Consider the following 20970-nt stretch of genomic DNA (forward strand, 5'->3'; position numbering starts at 1 on the left):
AGTTACAGTGAAAAAAATGAATTGATAAATAAATAAAATATGAAACCCTCATTCAAATTGACCTGCAAAGGAGCAAATAATTGATTATAATTTGTGCATTTTTATGAGCTCAAATTATTTTCTTGTCATTATTATTATTATTATTTTTTTTTAATTACATTTTTCTTTTCCTAATCACATTTAAATCAGAGAGTAAACTTAAATGAAAAAAATAAAATGGCCACGTAAACAAGACCTACATCCAGAGCCGTGAGGAGGACTGACAGCAGACCAACTGTAAAATGCCTCCAGGACACAAGACTGTACACAGCAGCCAGTGTGAGAGAGCTTGCAGCAGAACGCCAATATAACAGCCAGCCAGAGTGAACAAGAACCACCAACAACACATGGAAATATCCTGGAAATGAATCTGAGAATGTCTGTTTTATTGATGTGTGTAGTATGAATGAATCAGATAAACAACAGAAGGGAACAAATTAAAATATAAGAAAACTTTCGTTTTGAAGCAGAATCATAGCCAGCAAAGCAAACAAAATATCTTCAATTAAATTTTAAAATGTTTTTAGAAGTTCCTGATCTTCTGTAATCCAAGTCAATCATACCGTGCCTAATTTTATGCAATGTGTTTTATAAACATATGCATGTATGTGGTGTAATATGTTTAAATTACAATAATAGGCCGCTATTAATATACACATTACAATGAATAAATGTTTATGTATATACACACTACATTCAACATTTTGGGGGCAGTCAATTTATCTTAATGTTTTTTAAAGAAGGCTCACAAAGGATGCATTTATATGATCAAAAATGAACTGAAAACACGTAAAATATTATATCTTAATATATTTTTAATTGTAATCTATTCCTGTTATGGCAATTTTAAAGAGCCATTACTTTACTTCATTGTCACATGATTCTTAAAAAAAAATCATTATAATAATCATGTGTTTAATAAACATTTTATTTATTTATTTATTTATTTACTTATATAAAAATATGTCCCTGACTCCAGACAATTGAATTTACCTTTTCACAAAATGTGGCTATTGTAGGAAGGATGTCAGGAAAAGTCATTCAGTGTTCATTCAGTTACAGTACATTAGACTGATTCAAACTGTAAAGTTTTTATGAGCTAAAAACTTGTCTTGTTATTATTTTGTGGTTTGTGTTTTTCTCACCATATTTAAATCAGACAGCAAACTTAACATTAACAACTCAGGTAAAAATGATTTATCTTGCTGTGGCGTTGAAGATTCGGCAGCGGTGGAGCGCCACTGATGAAAAGCAGAACAGAAAACACTGTCATCAGATGCTGATGCATACACATCATTATGGGTTATGTTTGTCATCATAAACTCTAGAGCTCAGTTAACCGCAGTTCACTTTGACTTGACTTGGTGTGGTTCTTTCCATCATAGTCCATCGTTAGAGACATTTATGTCATACAAGTACAGGCACTGATCCAATGACAGCCCTCTAAATCAATGAAGCTATTGGGATTTTAATGGCAGCTTATTAAATTACAGCTTTTGTTACATACAGTACAAATAATAAAGTATCTACAATAAAGAAAATGCACACTTTAACTGCAGTTTCCATGGAGATGCAGATTCAAATAGTGATGCATCAATAAAAAAGGTTTAACTTCAAAATTCTCAATAGGTCAGAAAATAAAAAAAAATAAAAACTTTTAACAAAGACATTGCTACGTTTCTTTTTTTCTTTTAAACCTGTGGTTTTGTTCACAGCTCACTCTGAAAGTTTTCAGCAAGTTTATTGTTTTTATATTTCATCATCTCATATCGTATCTTCCTTTCCCTAGGCACTTCCTGCTCAAGACTGGAACTGGCACCACATCTCTCTTCACAACTCCTAATCCCGGTTATACTATGGCGACTGGAGCTGTCTACTCTCCACCAGCTCGTCCCTTAACACGCAACACGCTTTCAAGAGGTGCATTCAAATTTAACAAGTCGCCTAAACGGTGTTCGTGGAAATGCACCGCTCTCAGTGCTGTAGGCGTGGCCACCCTGCTGTCTGTTCTGCTCTGCTACTGTATAGGTAACTCATTGTGTGTGAGTGTGTGTGTGTGTGTTTGTGTGTCCTTATTTGACCATGAGGTACTCAGGTGCAAGCTGTTTTATCCAGCCTGCCCCCACAAGAGATAACGAAATAGCCCATCAGGTGGAGTTTTCCTTCCTCTGCCTTCATCTGTGGCCAAAACACCTGGTGCTCTACTCTAAATAGTCGCCTTATCGCTAGGAAGTCACATACACACATAGACACTGGAAAAAAAGACATCAGTTCAGTGATTAATATCTGGAGCGAAGCGAAAGCTGCATGATCTTATTGTCCACAGCAATCTGTATTCACTCCGTTAGGCCACAAAAACATTATAACCTCCATTTTTTATTCTCTCCGATTTTTTTAACATTGTTTCCCCACTGTGAGTTATTTGCCGCAGTTGGAGACTCCTCCTCCCCCGCTGAAGGCCTGTTAGAAACATTCATCCCTCCAAAGATCAAACCGAGAGGAAGAGAGGTGTGTGAAGCGCAGCCTCCTCAGCAAGCTCCCTCGCTGTGAACTTTGAAGGAGACTTTTCCCAAGCTGTTTTCACACAGATCGAACGGTTAAAAAAAACAACTAGAAAGTGTTTGCCTAAGATTTAAAGGCTGTGCATGAAGAAGAGAATGTTTTGAAGAGAGAATGGGGGAAAGAGGAGAGACAGCAAGCGGGGAAGAGAAAATGGGAGAAACTCCTGTATTATATAACACAGACATGCTTTGATCTGCAGGCTTTTGATTTTCGCATTTTCCCTCTTTTTTTTCATTTTAATCACTGGAATCTAATTCTATTTTCTCTGCAATAAATGTTTTCAGTGACAAGCTAAGGACTAATGTGGAGCATATTCAAAACAGTTTGTGTCAAGGCCCCATTCACAATAATTGAAAGAACATGTTTTCAAATAGTAAAAAAAGACATTAGTGCACTATTTAGAGAGTCTAATGAGGGATAGGTTTTCTTTTTATATGCACTGCACTTGTGTCCAACACATGCATAAAGGAGACTGCAAATCACCTTCCAGAGTGGCTTTCAACAGCTTTTAAACTATATCCCTTTGCAAATGAGAATGTCTCATGACATGATATGTGCTTGCTGTTCCGTTTCATGATCTTAATTGGCTTCCCTCACAGCCATGCATGTACTTGGCCTGAACTGGAAACTGAAGGATGTGGATAATCACGCCTTTGAGAATGGACGAGCCAAACCAGTGACGTTCCCGACCAACACTGTGACTGCAATTTCTGCAGATGGTAACATTTCAAGGCCGAAATCAATGACCTTTCAGTCACAGAGGACTGCATTTCCATATCTCTATGAGCTATTTTATATAGATTGCAGTTATTTCTTTCAAGCTGCATAATTATTTGTAGAACAGTGTTTCCTTTTCAATTTCTTTCTGGTTCTTAGTGCAATATAATACCCAAATGCAAAAAGATTACAAGAAACAATGTTGTAATTCAGAGACATAGTCACCTTGTAACATATAAAGTCACAAGAAAAGAAACAATGCTGCAATGGAGAGATAGAAAGTTATATTGTGATATATGAGGGACAGTTAACCATCTTGGTCTATTCTGGTGTTATTTTTCTCAATCCAGTCAATTCCCAATGGATAAAATAAGTGAAAGGGGTCCTGAATGTCATTTCTTGTTTACTTTAAAGACTGCTAAAGTACTACAGAGAAATACTAGTGATAGCATCTTTCTCTACTGAGTGACGGTCTCCAAAGAAGGTTTGTCCTAATATCCATGTTTAGAAAGCATCCGTTTGAAGCAAGTCAATAAAAGACACTTTCCTCATTCTGATTGTGAACCTGCCAAGCTGTATTGTGTTCTTTTAATTGACTTACTGCCTCTTTCTGAAGTGCAGTATAAAGATGTTTGCCTGTGTCATCTGTCATCTGAATGATAGCCTTTGGAGAGTATGAAAGAGCATGGCAAATGCCTGCTGCAAGTTTTAGGGCAATGTTTGACATTTAGAGGCTCTCATCAGGAAAATGATCAAAGAGACCATTTATCTCTGAGCATATTTTAGGCTTGAAATAAGAGCAAACCCTTAGTTTTATCCAAAAATGAAGTTTTGACTGGATTGATAGGAATTCGTATTTTACTGGGTTTGCTACATTGAATAAACTTTGGGCAAACAAATAATACAAAGAAAATGAAGTAAGCACGAATGTCCAGCAATAAAGACGCTTATTTAATATCAAACTGTAAGTCTTAAATGTGAATTGTGAGTAAACTTCAAATATTGTAAAAAGCAACTGTGACAGTTTTCTGGGCTTATGGATTCATTTATGGAATAATTTTATTTTAATACGTGTCTGCTCACAGGAAAAGTAGGAGTGATGCTACAGAATAACTCCACGCTGGACACGGGACAGGTGGAGTTGGGTCAGCAGGTAGCACATGCCGTTCCACCAGGAGTTTTCTGGAGGTCCAGACTTCTCATTGAACAACCCCACTTTCTCAAGTTTAATATTTCCATTCAGAAAAACGCCCTGATTGGAGTCTATGGGAGGAGGGGACTTCCACCCTCACACACCCAGGTAATACAACATCAAAGTCTTCTACTTGAATTGTCTCAAATAAGTCATAAGTGGCTAAAATGAGTTAATCATTAAGTTATTTAAAAAGAAGATCAATGGACTTTTTTAATCTTTCAAAATGAATGCATTCACTGCATTATTTAGCATTTATTAAACGAAAGATACAACCACAGCTATTCAATATAAAGGACTTGAAGGAATCAGACATCCAAGGTTATTTACCAGAAAGAACAAATCCTTCTTTAATCATAACAAAACAAAACAAACTGCTCCAACAAAAAGACGTCTTCTCTCTGTCTTAGTGATTGGCTGGGTTTTTAACACTCACAGCTGTCAATAAAAGCAGCATCTTTCGTAAGTGCTGAGGAAAACTGTCCAACTTATTGTAGATGTTCAATCAATGTGTCCCCAAAGCCATCACAATAAACTAAAGCAAGCTTATTGAATGCTGCTTCCAATTTGCCATGTGTCTTCTTATTGCTTTTTGTAGCTGACCAGTAGGAAATCAATTGGAGAAACTTTAATTTAGAGTCTTCAGTTAGTGGGTCTATCTGTTTATTTGAATGTTCTGCTCGAAGTAGTGGAAGTTCTAGTGAATAACAAACTCTGTGATGCTAAATGACTAGACAATAGACCTCTATTTTCCTTTGTGATGTAAAAAATTTCTTGGTATGATATTTTGGGAGCAGACAGGGTAAAGGCAGCCTAAATATCATGGTGTCTGGATATTAAATTTGCCTTTCATTTGGTTGTGACACATTTGACAACAGCTGAGTAATAGCGGTCAATGTAATTGTGTGTGTTTCAGTACGACTTTGTGGAGCTTCTAGATGGCAGTAGGCTCATCTCACGAGAGCGCGTTCAGTTGGATCCGGAGCTCAGGGACCGACTGGAGAATCCGGTCAGCGTTCAGCAGGCAGGCTTTATCCAGTACCTCCACAGCGGTGTGTGGCACCTGGCCTTTTACAATGATGGCCGCACTGTAGAGCCTGTCTCATACAGCACCATAGTACTAGGTGAGCTAGCACATGCCGTTACAACCATGTGACTTCATGTGATTGAGTGCATACGCGTTTGTCTTTGTTGATGCACCACAGAGTGGCTGGTTATTTTGTGTTTCTTGCTTATTTATGCATCAAAGCTGAGAATGTAATTTCATACCCAACATTAGGTAATGTGACGCTTGACAGAACAACTGGGCCTTTGTAACAAGCTTTTATAGGTGCTTTCAGATGGCCTTTTTATATTTCTGTCTTGCACCCAAGTGCCTGAGATAGCGCATCAGTGATAATGAGGCGTGCAGAAGCATGCCCTGAGTTGTTGGCTAATCAATAAGTTTGATTCTGCCGCTATCTCCTTCTGTCAGGCCAGGGAATATGGAGGCCAAAAGACTAAATCGCTAAGCCTTGAGCTGCTGAGCTGTTTGTTTTTATCTTCAAATATGATTTGTATGCAGCCATGAGGAGGATCTGCTTTTATTTACAACAAAAAGGAAAAGGAAACTTTTATATGCAAAAATAATTATTTATGCATTTTTTTTATGAAGTGGCAATTCAGTATTGGGCATAGTTTCCATAGGGACTCCTAATTATTATTTTTTTTATGTAAAGAAACACTGTAGACGTTTTTAACCCTCTGTCTTTGTTCTATGCCTTGTTAGACCACAAATATGAAGCAGTGTAAAAATGTAATATGCCACAAACAAAAATGTAATTTTATTATCTGACCTTCTTTGTGCAGAGTCGGTGATGGAATGCCCGCACAATTGCTATGGCAATGGAGAATGTGTCTCAGGCACATGTAATTGCTTCCCAGGATTCCTTGGGCCATATTGCTCGAGAGGTGTGTGTGTGGTGTTCTAATGATATTGTTTTCGCTGTCATGCTCACAAAACACCTGTGAAGAACCTGTCCACACTATATGTAAGAAATAATTGATGACGGGCCGTTGAATTATTAGAAAAATTCTGCATTCTTTTTTGAATAATTCAATGGCCAGGAGTCAATTATTCTGCTTATACTACGGTTGCTACACCTCAAGACATCGATCAGATGATATATGTAAAGGGATTCGTCTTTTTTTTTTACTTAAATCGCTTTTGTGAGTAGGATTATTTCTTCTGCATCTCATCCAATGCCTCTTTTGCTAGTTCCAAAGCTTAATTTTAAAGCTTGTAATGGATGGTTGAGCCATTGATAGCATTCTAATGAAGTTATTAATGAAGTTATCAGAAAGAGAGCGAGAGAGACAGAGACACATAGAGAAACAGAGAGAGAATTAGGCTACCTCTTTGCGTCTCTGAACAGCGCTGTCTCCTCACTAGTGAGAAAAGTCATGTGTAGCCTTTAAGTTGCTACACTATATAGGCTAACTGATAAAATAGTCAACACCTTTTTGTGCAAATTGTGTGACCGTTATTACAGTTAACTATGCGAAGTGATATGGAACTGTAATGCGGTCAAAGAGCTGCCTGGAACTACATTCGTCGTGCATTTCCCTGACAATAATTGCACACCGCAGAGCGTTCGTTAGCCAATCAGATTCAAGCTATATATATATATATATATATATATATATATATATATATATATACACACACACACAGTATGTATGTATAAATACGGACCATGTATTTGATTTGTGGGCCTGTGTCCGGAAAACTAGAAATAACTGTGCTTGAAAAGGATGACTTTTGGTACTGCAATCACAAAATTCTAACATCCTGGACATGTTTTCATCTGTGGTCCACCTTTATCCTCCTAGCTTTAATTTATTTCCGTCTTTTAGCGGCGTGTCCAGTGCTGTGCAGTGGCAATGGGCAGTACAACGGCGGGCGCTGTCAGTGCTATAGCGGATGGAAAGGGATTGAATGCGATGTGCCCACTGGTCAGTGTGTGGACACTCAGTGTGGGGGTCATGGCCTGTGTGTTACAGGCTCCTGCATGTGTAACCCTGGCTTCAAAGGCGACAACTGTGACCAAGGTAACTGGACGGATCTCAGCAGCTATGCAAAGAAAACACAACACATGTAGCTCATTGTAGTGGAGGAGAGCACTTTTTCAACACCACTGAGTAGCTAATTACATGGATGAGTGTACTGACTTAAAGACTGGTTTTTGTTGTGATAAATTAGCCACACCATTTAGCAGCATCCACTGACTGAAATGGATTCCACATATGGGATTGAGATAAGGCAGAAAGCCAAAAAAAATACCCCTTACATGCACACAAAATGTTTCCTGTCTTTAGATTTTTTTTTTCTCCTGTTCCTGCTGGGTAAAATCAATTGAGTCTATTGATCCACATTCAATAGGTTTGGGAATAAAATCTTTAGATGTCTATGTTTAAGTCACTTGAACAATGTTATAATTGTCAATGAATTTAATGAGTTACTCACCTTGAAGTCAAAAAGAGAGGCACCTAGTTAGATGCCTGAAAAGAGAGACTCGTTAGCAATAGATTGTTTAAAAAGCAAATACAAACACATTTGTTTTATAATACAGTTTTTTTATGAAGTTGCACAAAACAATAAACACCTTTTGATAAAAAGGCTTTAGAATCAACCAAATTACAATTAATACAATTAATTGCCACTGATTGGCAATTAAAACCTACAAAGAGATCTGAGATTGGCCCTTTGTTACCCTTTTGATATGCGTTTTACAAAACAGCTTGAAGCTTTTATATGAACTGTTGACTTTTGTCAGAGAAATGTAAAAAAATTATTTGAAATATCTTGTTTTGCATTAAAAAAGATTTGAAATGACACTGAGTAAATGATGACCAAATTTTCCGACTTTAGCAACAGCGTTTCCAATTTGACACCTTCAGTGACACACAGACTAGATAGCTGTCAAATTCCCCAAAACTGCAACCTTGATTAAATTAGTACCTCTATCCCAGTCTCAACAAGAACTGTTCATCATGCTTCCTTCTGCAGTAATTTATGGTCAGTGCACAGACCATTGAGAGAAAAAAAAAAAAGAAGACCAAAAAAATAAAAAATACCTCATGGGTTCAGAGAAGTCATCTTTAAACTTTTTTCTGATACCTGCATGGGTTTACATTTTGGGAAAGCCAAATTATAGCTTAAACCCACATAAAACATGATGATGGATTTGTTATGGTATGTGCTTCCTTCTCATGTGCATCATTTGGTCCAGTGATTGCTCTGCATGATCATAGAACTGCATGGCAAGAATATAAAAGCCATTTTACTAGATCAGATTTATCCCATGGTCCAGACATTGTTCCCTCATGATGTTTCTATATTCCATGTTTAATATCTCAAATTCAAGAGTGATGTCTTGAATAGCCGTATGAAGCATAAATAGCATATGTTAGCATCACTGAATCTTTGTACAGTAGGATGTTCTGGAGTGCATGTAATTGTCAGTCTTGTAATTGTCAAAACTGTTGAAATAGATTTTATAAAAAAAAAAAATGAAATAAATGTGTGCTATAATTATCAGAATGATTGTTTGAGAAAAAGAAAAAAAACTGTAAAGACGGCATATGAATGGATGACACAGTGGCCTGGAAAGTGTTTGAACACCAAAGCCAAAGCCAATTTACAACTGTATTATATAGAAAAATATATTTTAATAAGTAAAATATAATTTCAAAGTTTATGGTCAGTTATAATTTTTTTTTATCAATTTTTTTTTAGAAATGAATAAATCTATTCAGCAAGTAAACAAATATATTCAAATTGAAAACGAATTTTAAATAGTAATAGCATTTCACAATAGTATAGTTTTTGATACATTTTTGAAATATCTTACCAGCCTTTGAGGGGAACTGGGTAACTGAATTTATACAGCCACGAAACATTACTGTTCGACCAGTTAGTTAAAATCATTGCAAAAATGTGAAGGCAATTCTAAGATAATGGTCTGGAAACACGGTTGTTTTCCACAGTGAACTGTGTGGACCCATCCTGTTCCAGCCATGGCTCCTGTCTCCATGGTCAGTGCCACTGTACCTCAGGCTGGACCGGATCGAACTGTGAGACGCGGGTCTCTATGTGTCCAGAACACTGCTCTGGCCACGGTACATTCCAGAGTGAGACCAGCTCCTGCATCTGCGATGTCAACTGGACCGGTCCTGACTGCTCTACAGGTACTACTTATTCACTGATAATGTAATGCAGTATATGGCTCGATTTGACACTGGGAGGCTTACTGTATTTGAAAACCCCAAACTATTTTTCTTTCCAGGTTTAAATTCGATTTTGAAATTTTCAGTGTGGTCTCTGACTTCTGCATCCCACTGTAGGTAATTGAATCATTACTATGGGAAATGGTCTGTGCTCTGACTTGCTGTACACACTGGGTGCTGTTATGTTTCTAGTTTGATTAGCCTGTTGTGAGTAACCTTTTAAACACGTCAGCATTTCCTGCAGCCATGATGAACATACTGCATGCAAATATTACAGAAGTAACTATAATGCTTAATTTCCATTTGTGATGCCTGTAAGTAATTGGTGAAAAGAAAGAGAAACGTAGCTGTCAGACTGTTTCGTCAGAGAATGTTGTGGGAATTATGCCATCGTAAGTGCCTGTGGTTTTGGGAATTTTTGAAATGTAAATGTGATAACAAGCAATAAATGTGCTGCTGGAGTTATCAAAAAGTCTTATAGTAAAACAGAGATCACCCCATATTACATTTTATGTGCTTTGTTACAGTATGAAAGAAAAAAATATTCTGTATATGTTAACTAAAGTTAGATTAACACTACTGTTCAAATATTTGGGGATTTTTTTTATGTTTTATGCTTACCAAGAATGCATTTTTTTATCAAATCAGTAATGATGTGACATATTGTTAGTTTTAAATAGCTGTTTTTTAATGCAAATATATTTTAAAACATAATTTATTCCTGTGACGTCATAGCTGAATTTTCAGCAGCCATTACTTGTTCAGTACCACAAGGTCATTCATAAATCATTCTAATATGCCTATTTGGTGCTTAAAAAACATTTTGCATTATTCTCAATGTTGGAAATAAGTGATAATTTTTTTCAGGCTTCTTTGATGAATAGTTCAAAAGAACAGTACTTATTTGAAGTAGAAATCTACTGTGACATTATCAATGTCTTTAATGTCACTTTTGATCAATATACAGTCTTATGTTGTTGCTGACTAAAAATAAAAATGTATTTTTAAATAAATAAAATCAAAATTCTGACCCAAAATTTTTAATGCTAGTCTATATTTGTTTACTTATATTCTATACCATAGAATATATATTATATTACACTGACCTTTCCAAACCGGAGTCATTTTGTAATGCTTCTATTTAATATCTATTAGCAATAAAATATAACAATAATGCTACAGAAATGTTCTATTTAAACTTTTAGCTTTTACTGAATAAAATAGTTGCTTAAGATGTACTGTCATCTGAGTGTTCGTGAGCTTAACGTCAGGCCGCTTCTAGCTGCAGCTCTGGTCATGGGAGCAATGGGAGTCCACTTGCTTGCACAGTTGGGGTTTTGTCTCTTCATTACCTCCACTGTTCCACCTCAATTAAATAAACTTTAATTAACGGGTGTGTGGCGTGGATCGACCCGCCTCCCGCTGGAACCTGGAAGTGCTAAAAACAGATAAACACCTTGCCGCTAATGAAAAATTGATTACATCGACTGGTGTGGAAAAAGAAGGCCGTAAAAAAAAGATTGAATGAATCAACCAGCCCTTAACCTTTTTAGAGCAATTTAATATTCCAGAGAGCCAGCACGACCTAATCAGACCCTCCAAGGTCTTCCAATTGAAAAAAAAAAATATATATATATATATATATATATATATATATATATATATATATATATATATATAAATAAATAAAATGAGTGGGACAGCAAAAGGGCTCCCCTGTACAAACATCAAAGAGACTTTACCTACATTACACTCAATTTTAGGTTTTATGGGTTATTTATTTGTCAGGTGGATTTTCCTTCCAGTCTGAAAGTTGCTTGACAAAGAAATGGCTTAATGGAAGACCAGTTCCGCACTTACCTGAGAGGTTGCCTTGGGCAACAGTGGAGAACTTTGAAAAAGTCACCGGTGTAATTTCTCTGCGTTGATAAATTGGCTCCAGCATGGCCTTATAAAATAAAGATTGCCTGTAACGCTGTTATTCGGTGGGTTTTTAGGAGTCATTGAGGTGATCATAGGACATAATGATTCGTTGAAATGAAGGCGGATGGGGTCAAGCCAGGTCTAATGGCACATTTCCACTGCGTGGTTCGACTCGGCTCGGTACTACTCACCACGAGTTTGCGTTTCCACTGTAACTTAGTACCTCTTTACTCACATATCATTACAGTTGCACTGCCTCTACTGCCACGACTTCTTAAAAACTTTTTAATTCTGCATCGCCCCATCAGGTTCTTGCTGAATCCACTCTTCTGCTATCAACGAGAGGAATGTCTGTACTTCCTCAGCAGACGACAAAACTTTTTGTTTGTTAAAAAAGGTGAGCACGTTCAAAACAGTTGTATTCGTTCCTCGTTTCTTGCAATTTTATTGGCAGTTGGCAAACCAACTTAAAAGGTCAATTTAAATGCATTCGATCCTTCGCTGGCTGTGCTGATAATCTAGCGGTTCTGTTGTGTTTGTGTAGCCAATCAGTGATCAGCAGAGTTTACACATCACTTTTTGGTAACTGAGGTGGTACTAAAAAAGTAACAAGTACTGTACCCAGTGGGAACCCCCCCAAAGTGAAAGGTACCGTGCCGTACCATCCAGTGGAAAAGTGCCATAAATTGACCTCGTTATCTAGCATCAGGTGTGTTTAGATGCACAGAGTTGCCCGGTTTCAGCCTTGAATTCTCTTTCAATAGCTGGATCTCTAATTCAAGACAGACAATATCTGAATTAAGTTAATATGCATACTAAAAATGTTAACACATTTGAAATGGAGGTGAAGAAAAACTTGAGATTTCAATCTATTGCCTGTATTTTACTTCACTTTACTGTATCGACATTAGAACATAATGATTAGTTGAAATGAAGGTGGATGGGGCAATCCAAGGCTAAGCTTCTCTCATTATCTGTCATCAGACACATTTATAAGGTCCTACTCATTGCTGTCTGGTTGCAGCACGTCTGAAAACCGAATCTCTGTTCTGAATTCTTTTATATCTGAATCTCTAGCTCAATGCTGACAATGCCTGATTTATATGCAATTTTTTTTTTTTGCATAAAATACATACAGAACATTTAAATGCCTTGTGCTCTCTGACGCATACAGATGTAATCTTACAATCTTGTCTTGACCTGTAGGTTGTTTTAATACATGCAGATCGGTGTTGGACTGGAAACAGACATGCAGATGTAATTCTACAGTGTGCATATTAATTCATTTAGATTAATAGTTTACAGCCCACTGGGAAATTTTAAGGTGACGGTAAATTGAATGTATAATATAAACTGAGTAATGAAGTTGCTATAGCACCATCTATGGACCCAAGCCTTCCTAATTTGAGATGTCTCCCTAGAATAGCACTGCGCAATGTTTGCTGACACTTGCAGAATACAGTTATGCTTTATGGAAGTAATTATCTATTAAATATACCCCCGGAAACTGGCTTTGGCAGGTAGCCATATTTTGAAATTCAAATTATAAAATAAATAAATAAATAAATAAAAACTTCACGTCACAAATCACTTTTCTTTTGCTACATTTTCTTCTAGATAAAATTGAGAGAATTTTACTATATATATATATATAGTAATGTATATATATATATATATATAGTACTATATATATATATATATATATATATATATAATGGTGGATTTTATTTCTAAAGGCACTAAACTAAATGTTCCAGTAAACACAAAAACACAACACAGGGTTCTGTAAAAGAGACGTTTGTCCTTGAAAATGTGAATAAGACTGTCTTGTGTGAATGTATGCCTGTGTGAATGTATTTGTTGATGGATGCTCTGGAGAGCTCCAGAAATGTTAGCAGTCACAGCTTGCAGGATGACAAGTTCAGAGCCATTGTGCATTGGCTATAGCACAAAACTATCAAAGGATTACTGCCAATTTTGTTCCCCAACATTCAAATACAATTCAGCAGTGAGAATTAAGAGTGCCAAAGATGCATTCAGTCATCGCAGTTATAATTCAGCATGGTGCTGTTGTAAAGGAGATGAAAGTTCTTATTTGTTTTGCCAAAGCAGATGAGGCAACATGTAGATCAGGTTTCTTCAACAGGGGATCTGCAAAAGTACTGCATGGGTCCCCAAATTATTGATCGCAAATTAATTTTGGTGGAAAATAAATAAATAAATGTGTTAATCAAGGATAAATTAAGTTAAATTCAACTAAAGCTCAGGTTAAAGGGATAGTTCACCCGGAATATTCTGCCATTACTTACCCTTACATTGTTCCAAACCTGTATGAATTTATTTCTTCTGTGAAGAAACACACAGTTGCCGATGATAATGATAATATATATATATGTTCATCGGAAAAAAGAAACCAATACAGGTTAAGGGTTAGTAAACGATGACAGAATTTAGATTTTTGGATGAACTATCCTTTTATGAAGCTAAAATTCAAATAAATGCCCCACAGTAAAATTTGAGTTTAATGTACCAGTATCTGACACTGCATATCCATAATGGTTATTTTAATGGCATACATTAATGCAAGCTATGTGAGTTTATAAAATAAAATAAAAATCCTTCATTTGTATAGTTGGTTTTAAAAACTGGATTTTTGTGACCTGTATTCTTGCATGCTTGTATTTCATGACTCAAACATGATGCTGTATGTTTCAGAAATGTGTGCAACGGCTTGCACTCCTCACGGAGTGTGTGTTGGAGGTGTGTGTCGGTGTGCGGACGGCTGGTCGGGGGCAGGGTGTGAACAGGAGGAGTGTCAGGCACACTGTGGGGAGCACGGCGTGTGTCGAAAAGGGAATTGTGAGTGTCACCAAGGTTGGACGGGAGAAAACTGCAATATCGGTGAGTTCACCCTGTAGTGAACCTTGTATTTTGTTATATCAGCTTGATAAAGTATCCTATTCAGTGTTCCCACAGTAAAAACGTAGAAATATAACAAATAAAATGGTGTTTTACAGGTCAGTAAAAAGTAATGGAAATAAATCAAATGGAAAAGTCCAGATTTCTATATTGAATATACAGGTTTAAAAATTTGGGGCCAGTAAAAAAAAACAATTATTTTAAATGCAATTATTTTTATTCAACAATAATGTGTTGAATGCGTTACCGTATTACAGTTTCTATAAAAAAATTTAAACGCAATGTTGTCAACATTGATAATGTGAAATGTTTCTTGATTAGCAAATCAACATATTAGAATGATTTCTGAATGATCATGCAATACTTAACACTGACAATACAGCTTTGCAATCATAGAAATAAATTAAATTGTAAAATAACACATTCAATTACTCATTGTATTTTTGATCCAATAAATGAAGTCTTAGTGAGGCTTTTTTCAAAAAAAAAAATCTTGCCCATCTCCAACTTTTGGATAGTAGTAGAATTTTTTTGCACTAAAATATTTCATAAGCTAAACGTTGCTCTTGGTTACAAATTGTGTAGAACAAAAGCTCACAAGTCCATTTTGTGAACAAATAAATATTTTCAGTCAGATATTTTTGAACAACTGGTTCACAATCTGAAAAATTCATTTGATTTTGAAAGCATCCTTATCCAGTAATCAAAAATGACTGATAAGGTCATGGAAATGTATTGTTTGGAGTGCAGTAGCCCTGCGTATTGAAAATGACAAATCATTCATGCCGTTCTTGAGAGTAATTTGAAAATCAAAAACATTGTCAGCACATCAACATATTCAAATTCTCCTTACGAGAGATTACAGTTGCTAGTTGGCTGAATAGGTACATTTATAGCATAGTTGGCATTGCACAAAAATTTATATTTTGCACCTGAATGACTTTTTTCATTCTTTGCCTTTCATTCATTTTATCTCTGCAGCTCACTTATTGGACAGCAAAATAAAAGGTACAGTGCTTTCTTTCATCAACCACGTTCTGCTTTCTGTGTGAAGTTCCTCCTTAATCATATTTTCTTTGAATGCAAACATTTATGAAATCGAAAAACAGATTCACATGTAGACCTTGCTTTATATATATATATATAAAAAAAGTTAATTTCAAAAGCATTCAAGTCTTCCTCTAATCGAGCTCTTCAACAGTACAAAGCAAATATCATGAAATGTCATATTTACTGGGAAGAGGGTAAGCCGCAGCATATTAGGTGTGTGTAACCAGCATAGCCTGCCTGGGCTGTCTGTGGAAATGACACTAAATCACTGCATACCGCAGTATAACACCCCATGTTTAATTCTTTTCCCTTCATGATAGCAGACTGGATAGGATATAGAGGTAAAGGTCATGCTGCCCTGAAGAGAGCATGTGGCTCTGACCCCTCTGTCTCTCAAGCATGACTTTCATTATGTCTATGTACCGTGTATTAATGTGTCCCCACATGTGTTCGGTTTCAGGTTTCCTGTTTTATATAGTGTAACTGCAGGCATACAAAGACACACACAAAATCATCAGTCAGTCCATGCACATATACACATTCGCATTACCCAAATCCCCATTGTTGTACATCTCACTGTCTCTTAATGTAATATTTAGCAGCTGCTAAGCTCCTTAATTTAGCATTTCCTATGTAATTTCCTTTGACTTCACGCTTTTCTGTGACAAAGGATATGATGGAGCACTTCAGTATACTGTCTGATAAACTATCTCTGCACTTGTGCTGTTCAGCTCAGCATGCTGTTAATTCACATGGACACTGCTAGATGTGTAATTTCATAGTATTTTTCATAAGAACGTTCTTTCAACTTTATAAGCTACTTTATAAGATAAAAATTATTTGATGTGTTTTGTTTTTGCATTCATTGCATCATTTTGCCAAGCTGGTATTTAGCTGGATTTATGAATCTAGTCTCCTAGAAATGGAGAACAGAAAATAATAAGTAATAAAAATCCTTTTTCATTTTCTACAATATGTAAGCAGCACATATTTTGTCCAGCTGTTTCATGTGAAATTACAGCTGTCCCTGAGTACTGTCCGATGTCTTGAAAATGTCAAGTTCCAAACATTTGACTGACTAAAACACATTCACCGTGTTTTCCCCTGTATGTTTATGCAGTTCTTTATGGTGAGTTCTTCACCCCTTTGACACATCGTAGGCTGCTGATTGGTCTGTATGTATAACTGATGAATTTGTCCCGGTAGATAGCTGTCCAGGGCTGTGTAACAACAACGGCAGGTGCATTTTGGACCAGAACGGATGGCACTGCCTCTGCCAGTCGGGATGGAGAGGGGTGGGGTGCGATGTTGCCATGGAAACCCTTTGCTCCGATGGCAAGGACAACGAGGGAGGTGAGAAAATAACGAGAAGTTGGGGGCTAAACAATTAGTGCTCCCACTTCTGTACTAAAAATGCCTACATAACTTTAAAATCACTGAATATGTGGTCTAAAGTCCTTTGCTGTTCTTTTAGATGGTTTGGTGGACTGTATGGACCCAGACTGTTGCATTCATAGCACCTGTCAGGGTCAGACGTATTGCCACGGGGCTCCAGATCCCAGCACAATGCAACACCTCGGCTCACCTTCACCAGACACTCAGAGCTTCTATCAGCGCGTCAGCTTTCTGGTAGCTTCGGGGGGCACACATACCCTGCCAGGGGAAAACACATTCAACAGCAGGTTAGGAGATCTTGAACTGCTGAAGAACAGCCAACTAGATTTGGATTCAGTAGGAGTATTGGGACATATTCTACAGTGAACTAAAAAATGTTGCTTGAAGGGATACTTCACCCAAAAATGGATATTACCACGAAAGAAAATTTATTTTTTCTCATTGGATTTTTATTGTAGGAAAAATTATTTATTTTCAAAATATCTTCTTTTGTGTTCCTAAAGAGGTTTTGAGTAAATGATCTCAGAATTGGCATTTGTGCGTGGACAATCCCTTTAATACTTACAATCTAGCTTAGAAACTGTATTTTAGTACTTAAAAAAAAAAAAAAAAAATGTTAAAACATATTTTATGAGCTAGTTTCATTGCTTTAGGAAATTAACGTTATTCAAAAATGATTTCAACCATCAAAATTGTTTAACACACACACACACACCACATATGTGATGTTTTAAGTGTCAATTTTTCGAAATTTTCCATTGATGTATGGTTTATTAGGTTCGGACAATATTTGGCCAAGATGCATCTATTTGAATATCTGGAATCTGAGGGTGCTAAAACATTTAAATACTGAGGAAATCACCTTTGAATTTGTCCAAATTAATTATTAGCAATGCATATCACTAATCAAAAATTAAGTTTTGATAAATTTACATTAGGAATTTTTAAAATATCTTCATGGAACATGATCTGTACTTAATATCCTAATGATTTTTGGCATAAATGAAAAATCGATAATTTTTTTTTGGCTATTGCAAAAAATATACCCAGCGACTTAAGATATACATACATACAAATATATATATATATATATATATCTCACTGAGACACTTGGCTTAATATCCCGATAACACCTCTATTTTATGTTTTATTTATCAGTGCCATAACATATTTTAAATGTATATGCATAGAAAGTCCTTCAGGCTATTCAAGTAATTGTGATGCCGTTTGATTTGTTGCACAAAATTTCCCACAATCTTAAAGTGTTTGTAACATTTTGCGGTCGTAGATCTAACAGCATGGGAAAATAGACCTAGACACTCTCATACAGAATAAACAATAGGGTTTTTCTTTTTGATAGGAATTCAGAACTTCAGTTTCCCTATTTGTTGTCCTATCTAATTTCTGCTGCTTTCATATTGCAGATGGAAAAGCTATCCACCATTGGTATGATTTGTACCATAAGCTAACGTACCATGTACTTTAGGAAATGATTACTTTTTCCAGTGAAAAAATTGTGCGCCTCACCTTTGCACCTCTTCAATTTGGAAACTTGAGTGAATATGTTCTTTGCCCTTTGGTGTTTTTGGACAAAGTTAACAATATGAACATTGCTGCTCGTCTTCACTGCCTTAGAAAAGGAGCAGTCAAGAAAAACTTGTTAGAATCTCTTGATACTTGGCTGATTATGCTTTTGATTATGCCTTGATGAGGAAACTTCTTATCCCGCCCATCTGCCCTGAGGTTTCTTTTGTTCGCACAGTGAGAAATTACCACACAATTAGTGTAAAGATGCGAGATTGCAGGTCAGCAGCTAAATGGTGCTTGGTAAAATAATTTGTGCTGTAATTATGTCTCTTAAGATTTTCAAAACAGAATGGCAGAGGAAGGTCAGGTGCAATGGATTGAGACATTTTATAGTAGACATGGACATTTTATATATAAAATCTATGAATTGTATATATAAAATACCAAATTTAATGCTGCTTGTTTATTAACAGCCTGCTGACCTTGAATTTGAATGCTGTGAACAGCTGGTTAATCTACCTTTGTTTTCACGTGTGTTTATTTAATAGCCTGGTGTCCGTTGTGAGAGGACAGGTGGTGACCAGTGACGGCACTCCATTGATTGGGGTGAATGTGTCCCTTCTGCATTACCCCCAGCAGGGTTATACCATCACCAGACAGGACGGCATGTACGTACAAATATGCCTTACTTACACAGACAAGCACATTCATAAACACATAATTATGCTAATACCTATCCTTAAGATAGTCGGTGAAAAACCATTTTGCATAGTTTTATGCAAATTCATATTTACATCTCGCTGCTTCCCACACAAGTCAAGTCAAATCAACACAAATAGGCAAATTCTCAACCCCGTGTCAGTGATACTGTCACTCAAAGGCAACACATTACAATTTGACCCATGAATGTCCTTTTATGATCATTTTATGAACCAGATAGTTCAATTTACAGATCACATTTGCATATATTGTTTTTTGCATAACAAAAAAATCTACACGTTATACTTGTATAATTAACTAATAAAAATTCTAATATTTTTTTAATCCCACCTAACATTAAAGTTTTAAAAGATACTTTTCAACTGCAATAATGATACCACTGATGTCTCTTGGAAATGCTTTCCCAAATATTTAACAATTGACTAGACATTCAACATTACAAGAGCTATCAATTTCAACGTTTATTAGACTACTTAAAATAACTTAAAATTTAAGTGAACTAAAAACAATCTTCACATAAACCCAATGAAATAAGTCATATTTAGTAATAAATATATTTAGTTAGAAATTGAATAAAGTTGTCAAATGATAAAAATCTAAATTAAATATAGATGAATCCTTAAAGCTACAAAATTTCTTCTTTTTTTATGATCTTTGATTAATAGATATCAAAGCACCTGCTCTTTAAACTACTGAACATGACGAAATGCATCTCTTTACCTATTCTGACCCACATCAGATCTTAAAGTCTCTAATAATGAGTTTAATTAGGTGTGTTAGAGGAGGGAGACAGCACTGGGCTGTTCCAGAACAATATAGAAAACAACTGCATTTCAGAGACATGTTCTTAAATGTAACTCGTATTACAAATACATACACGTACAGTTTAAAGTGTACATAACATACACAGATTGACCTAATCTCATGTTAATCTTGAGTACCTATAGGGTAGTACTGCATCCTTTATATATGCAAAAAGTCTTTAGTTTTATCTTATTTATAAAAGAAATATACAGCTTTACGATTCTTTCCGGAAAAGCTGAGCTCCTGGAGGCGTGCCGTTAGCGGAGCTATAATACTGATGTTTCGTGTTGTTTCCATTAACATATATTCTTATGTGCTGATTTCCAACAAAATACAGAAATCTGATGCAATTGTACTTACATGAATGGGGTCTTTTATCACAGGGACAGCTCCATGTTTTAATAGCAAACAAATGTGCAAATCCAGTGTCAACCTGGGCCTTGTTTATAAAACATTCGTCACTCAAATGACCAGAACACACAAACACACTTGATACACTCCGTTGCTGCCCTGGAAAAACAAACTGCATCCACTGTTCGTGTAACGCTGGGTTCTTGGGGAAGCTGAACACGGTAAACTTTCCCTCACATCCAAAAATGCACTTATTTGGAGGCATTCTCAAACAAATCCTATGCAGCACTGCTGATGATTTTGAAGCGTGTTGATGTGCGTAGTCTCGCTCTCCTCTGGTAAATGTGCGCGTTTCCGAGAGAAATGCTCATATAAGTACTTCCGTTCTCGTCTACGTCATTAGAGCCACGATCGGAAAAAAAACAGCCGAAACTTGTACCAACCCGGAAGTACGATTTTCGGCACTGAAATTCTCAGTCATTCTTCTAAATAATTTTTTACAA

General features: G+C 36.2%; 1 protein-coding gene across 1 annotated transcript in view; it reads left to right on the top strand.

The window, feature by feature from the left end:
• Window positions 1–20970, top strand: part of si:dkey-237h12.3 (teneurin-3) — a 104302-nt gene that overhangs the window by 57438 nt on the left and 25894 nt on the right. Inside the window, exons 5-17 of the mRNA XM_052575020.1 lie at window positions 1829–2067; window positions 3201–3320; window positions 4404–4618; window positions 5427–5634; window positions 6359–6460; window positions 7406–7600; window positions 9539–9739; window positions 14417–14602; window positions 15602–15637; window positions 15997–16011; window positions 16877–17023; window positions 17145–17352; window positions 19141–19260. Coding sequence (XP_052430980.1) covers window positions 1829–2067; window positions 3201–3320; window positions 4404–4618; window positions 5427–5634; window positions 6359–6460; window positions 7406–7600; window positions 9539–9739; window positions 14417–14602; window positions 15602–15637; window positions 15997–16011; window positions 16877–17023; window positions 17145–17352; window positions 19141–19260 — 1992 coding nt within the window. The remainder of the gene's footprint in view (window positions 1–1828; window positions 2068–3200; window positions 3321–4403; window positions 4619–5426; window positions 5635–6358; window positions 6461–7405; window positions 7601–9538; window positions 9740–14416; window positions 14603–15601; window positions 15638–15996; window positions 16012–16876; window positions 17024–17144; window positions 17353–19140; window positions 19261–20970) is intronic.

This window comes from Carassius gibelio, chromosome B14 (genome assembly GCF_023724105.1).
Source record: "Carassius gibelio isolate Cgi1373 ecotype wild population from Czech Republic chromosome B14, carGib1.2-hapl.c, whole genome shotgun sequence".
Lineage (NCBI taxonomy): Eukaryota > Metazoa > Chordata > Actinopteri > Cypriniformes > Cyprinidae > Carassius > Carassius gibelio.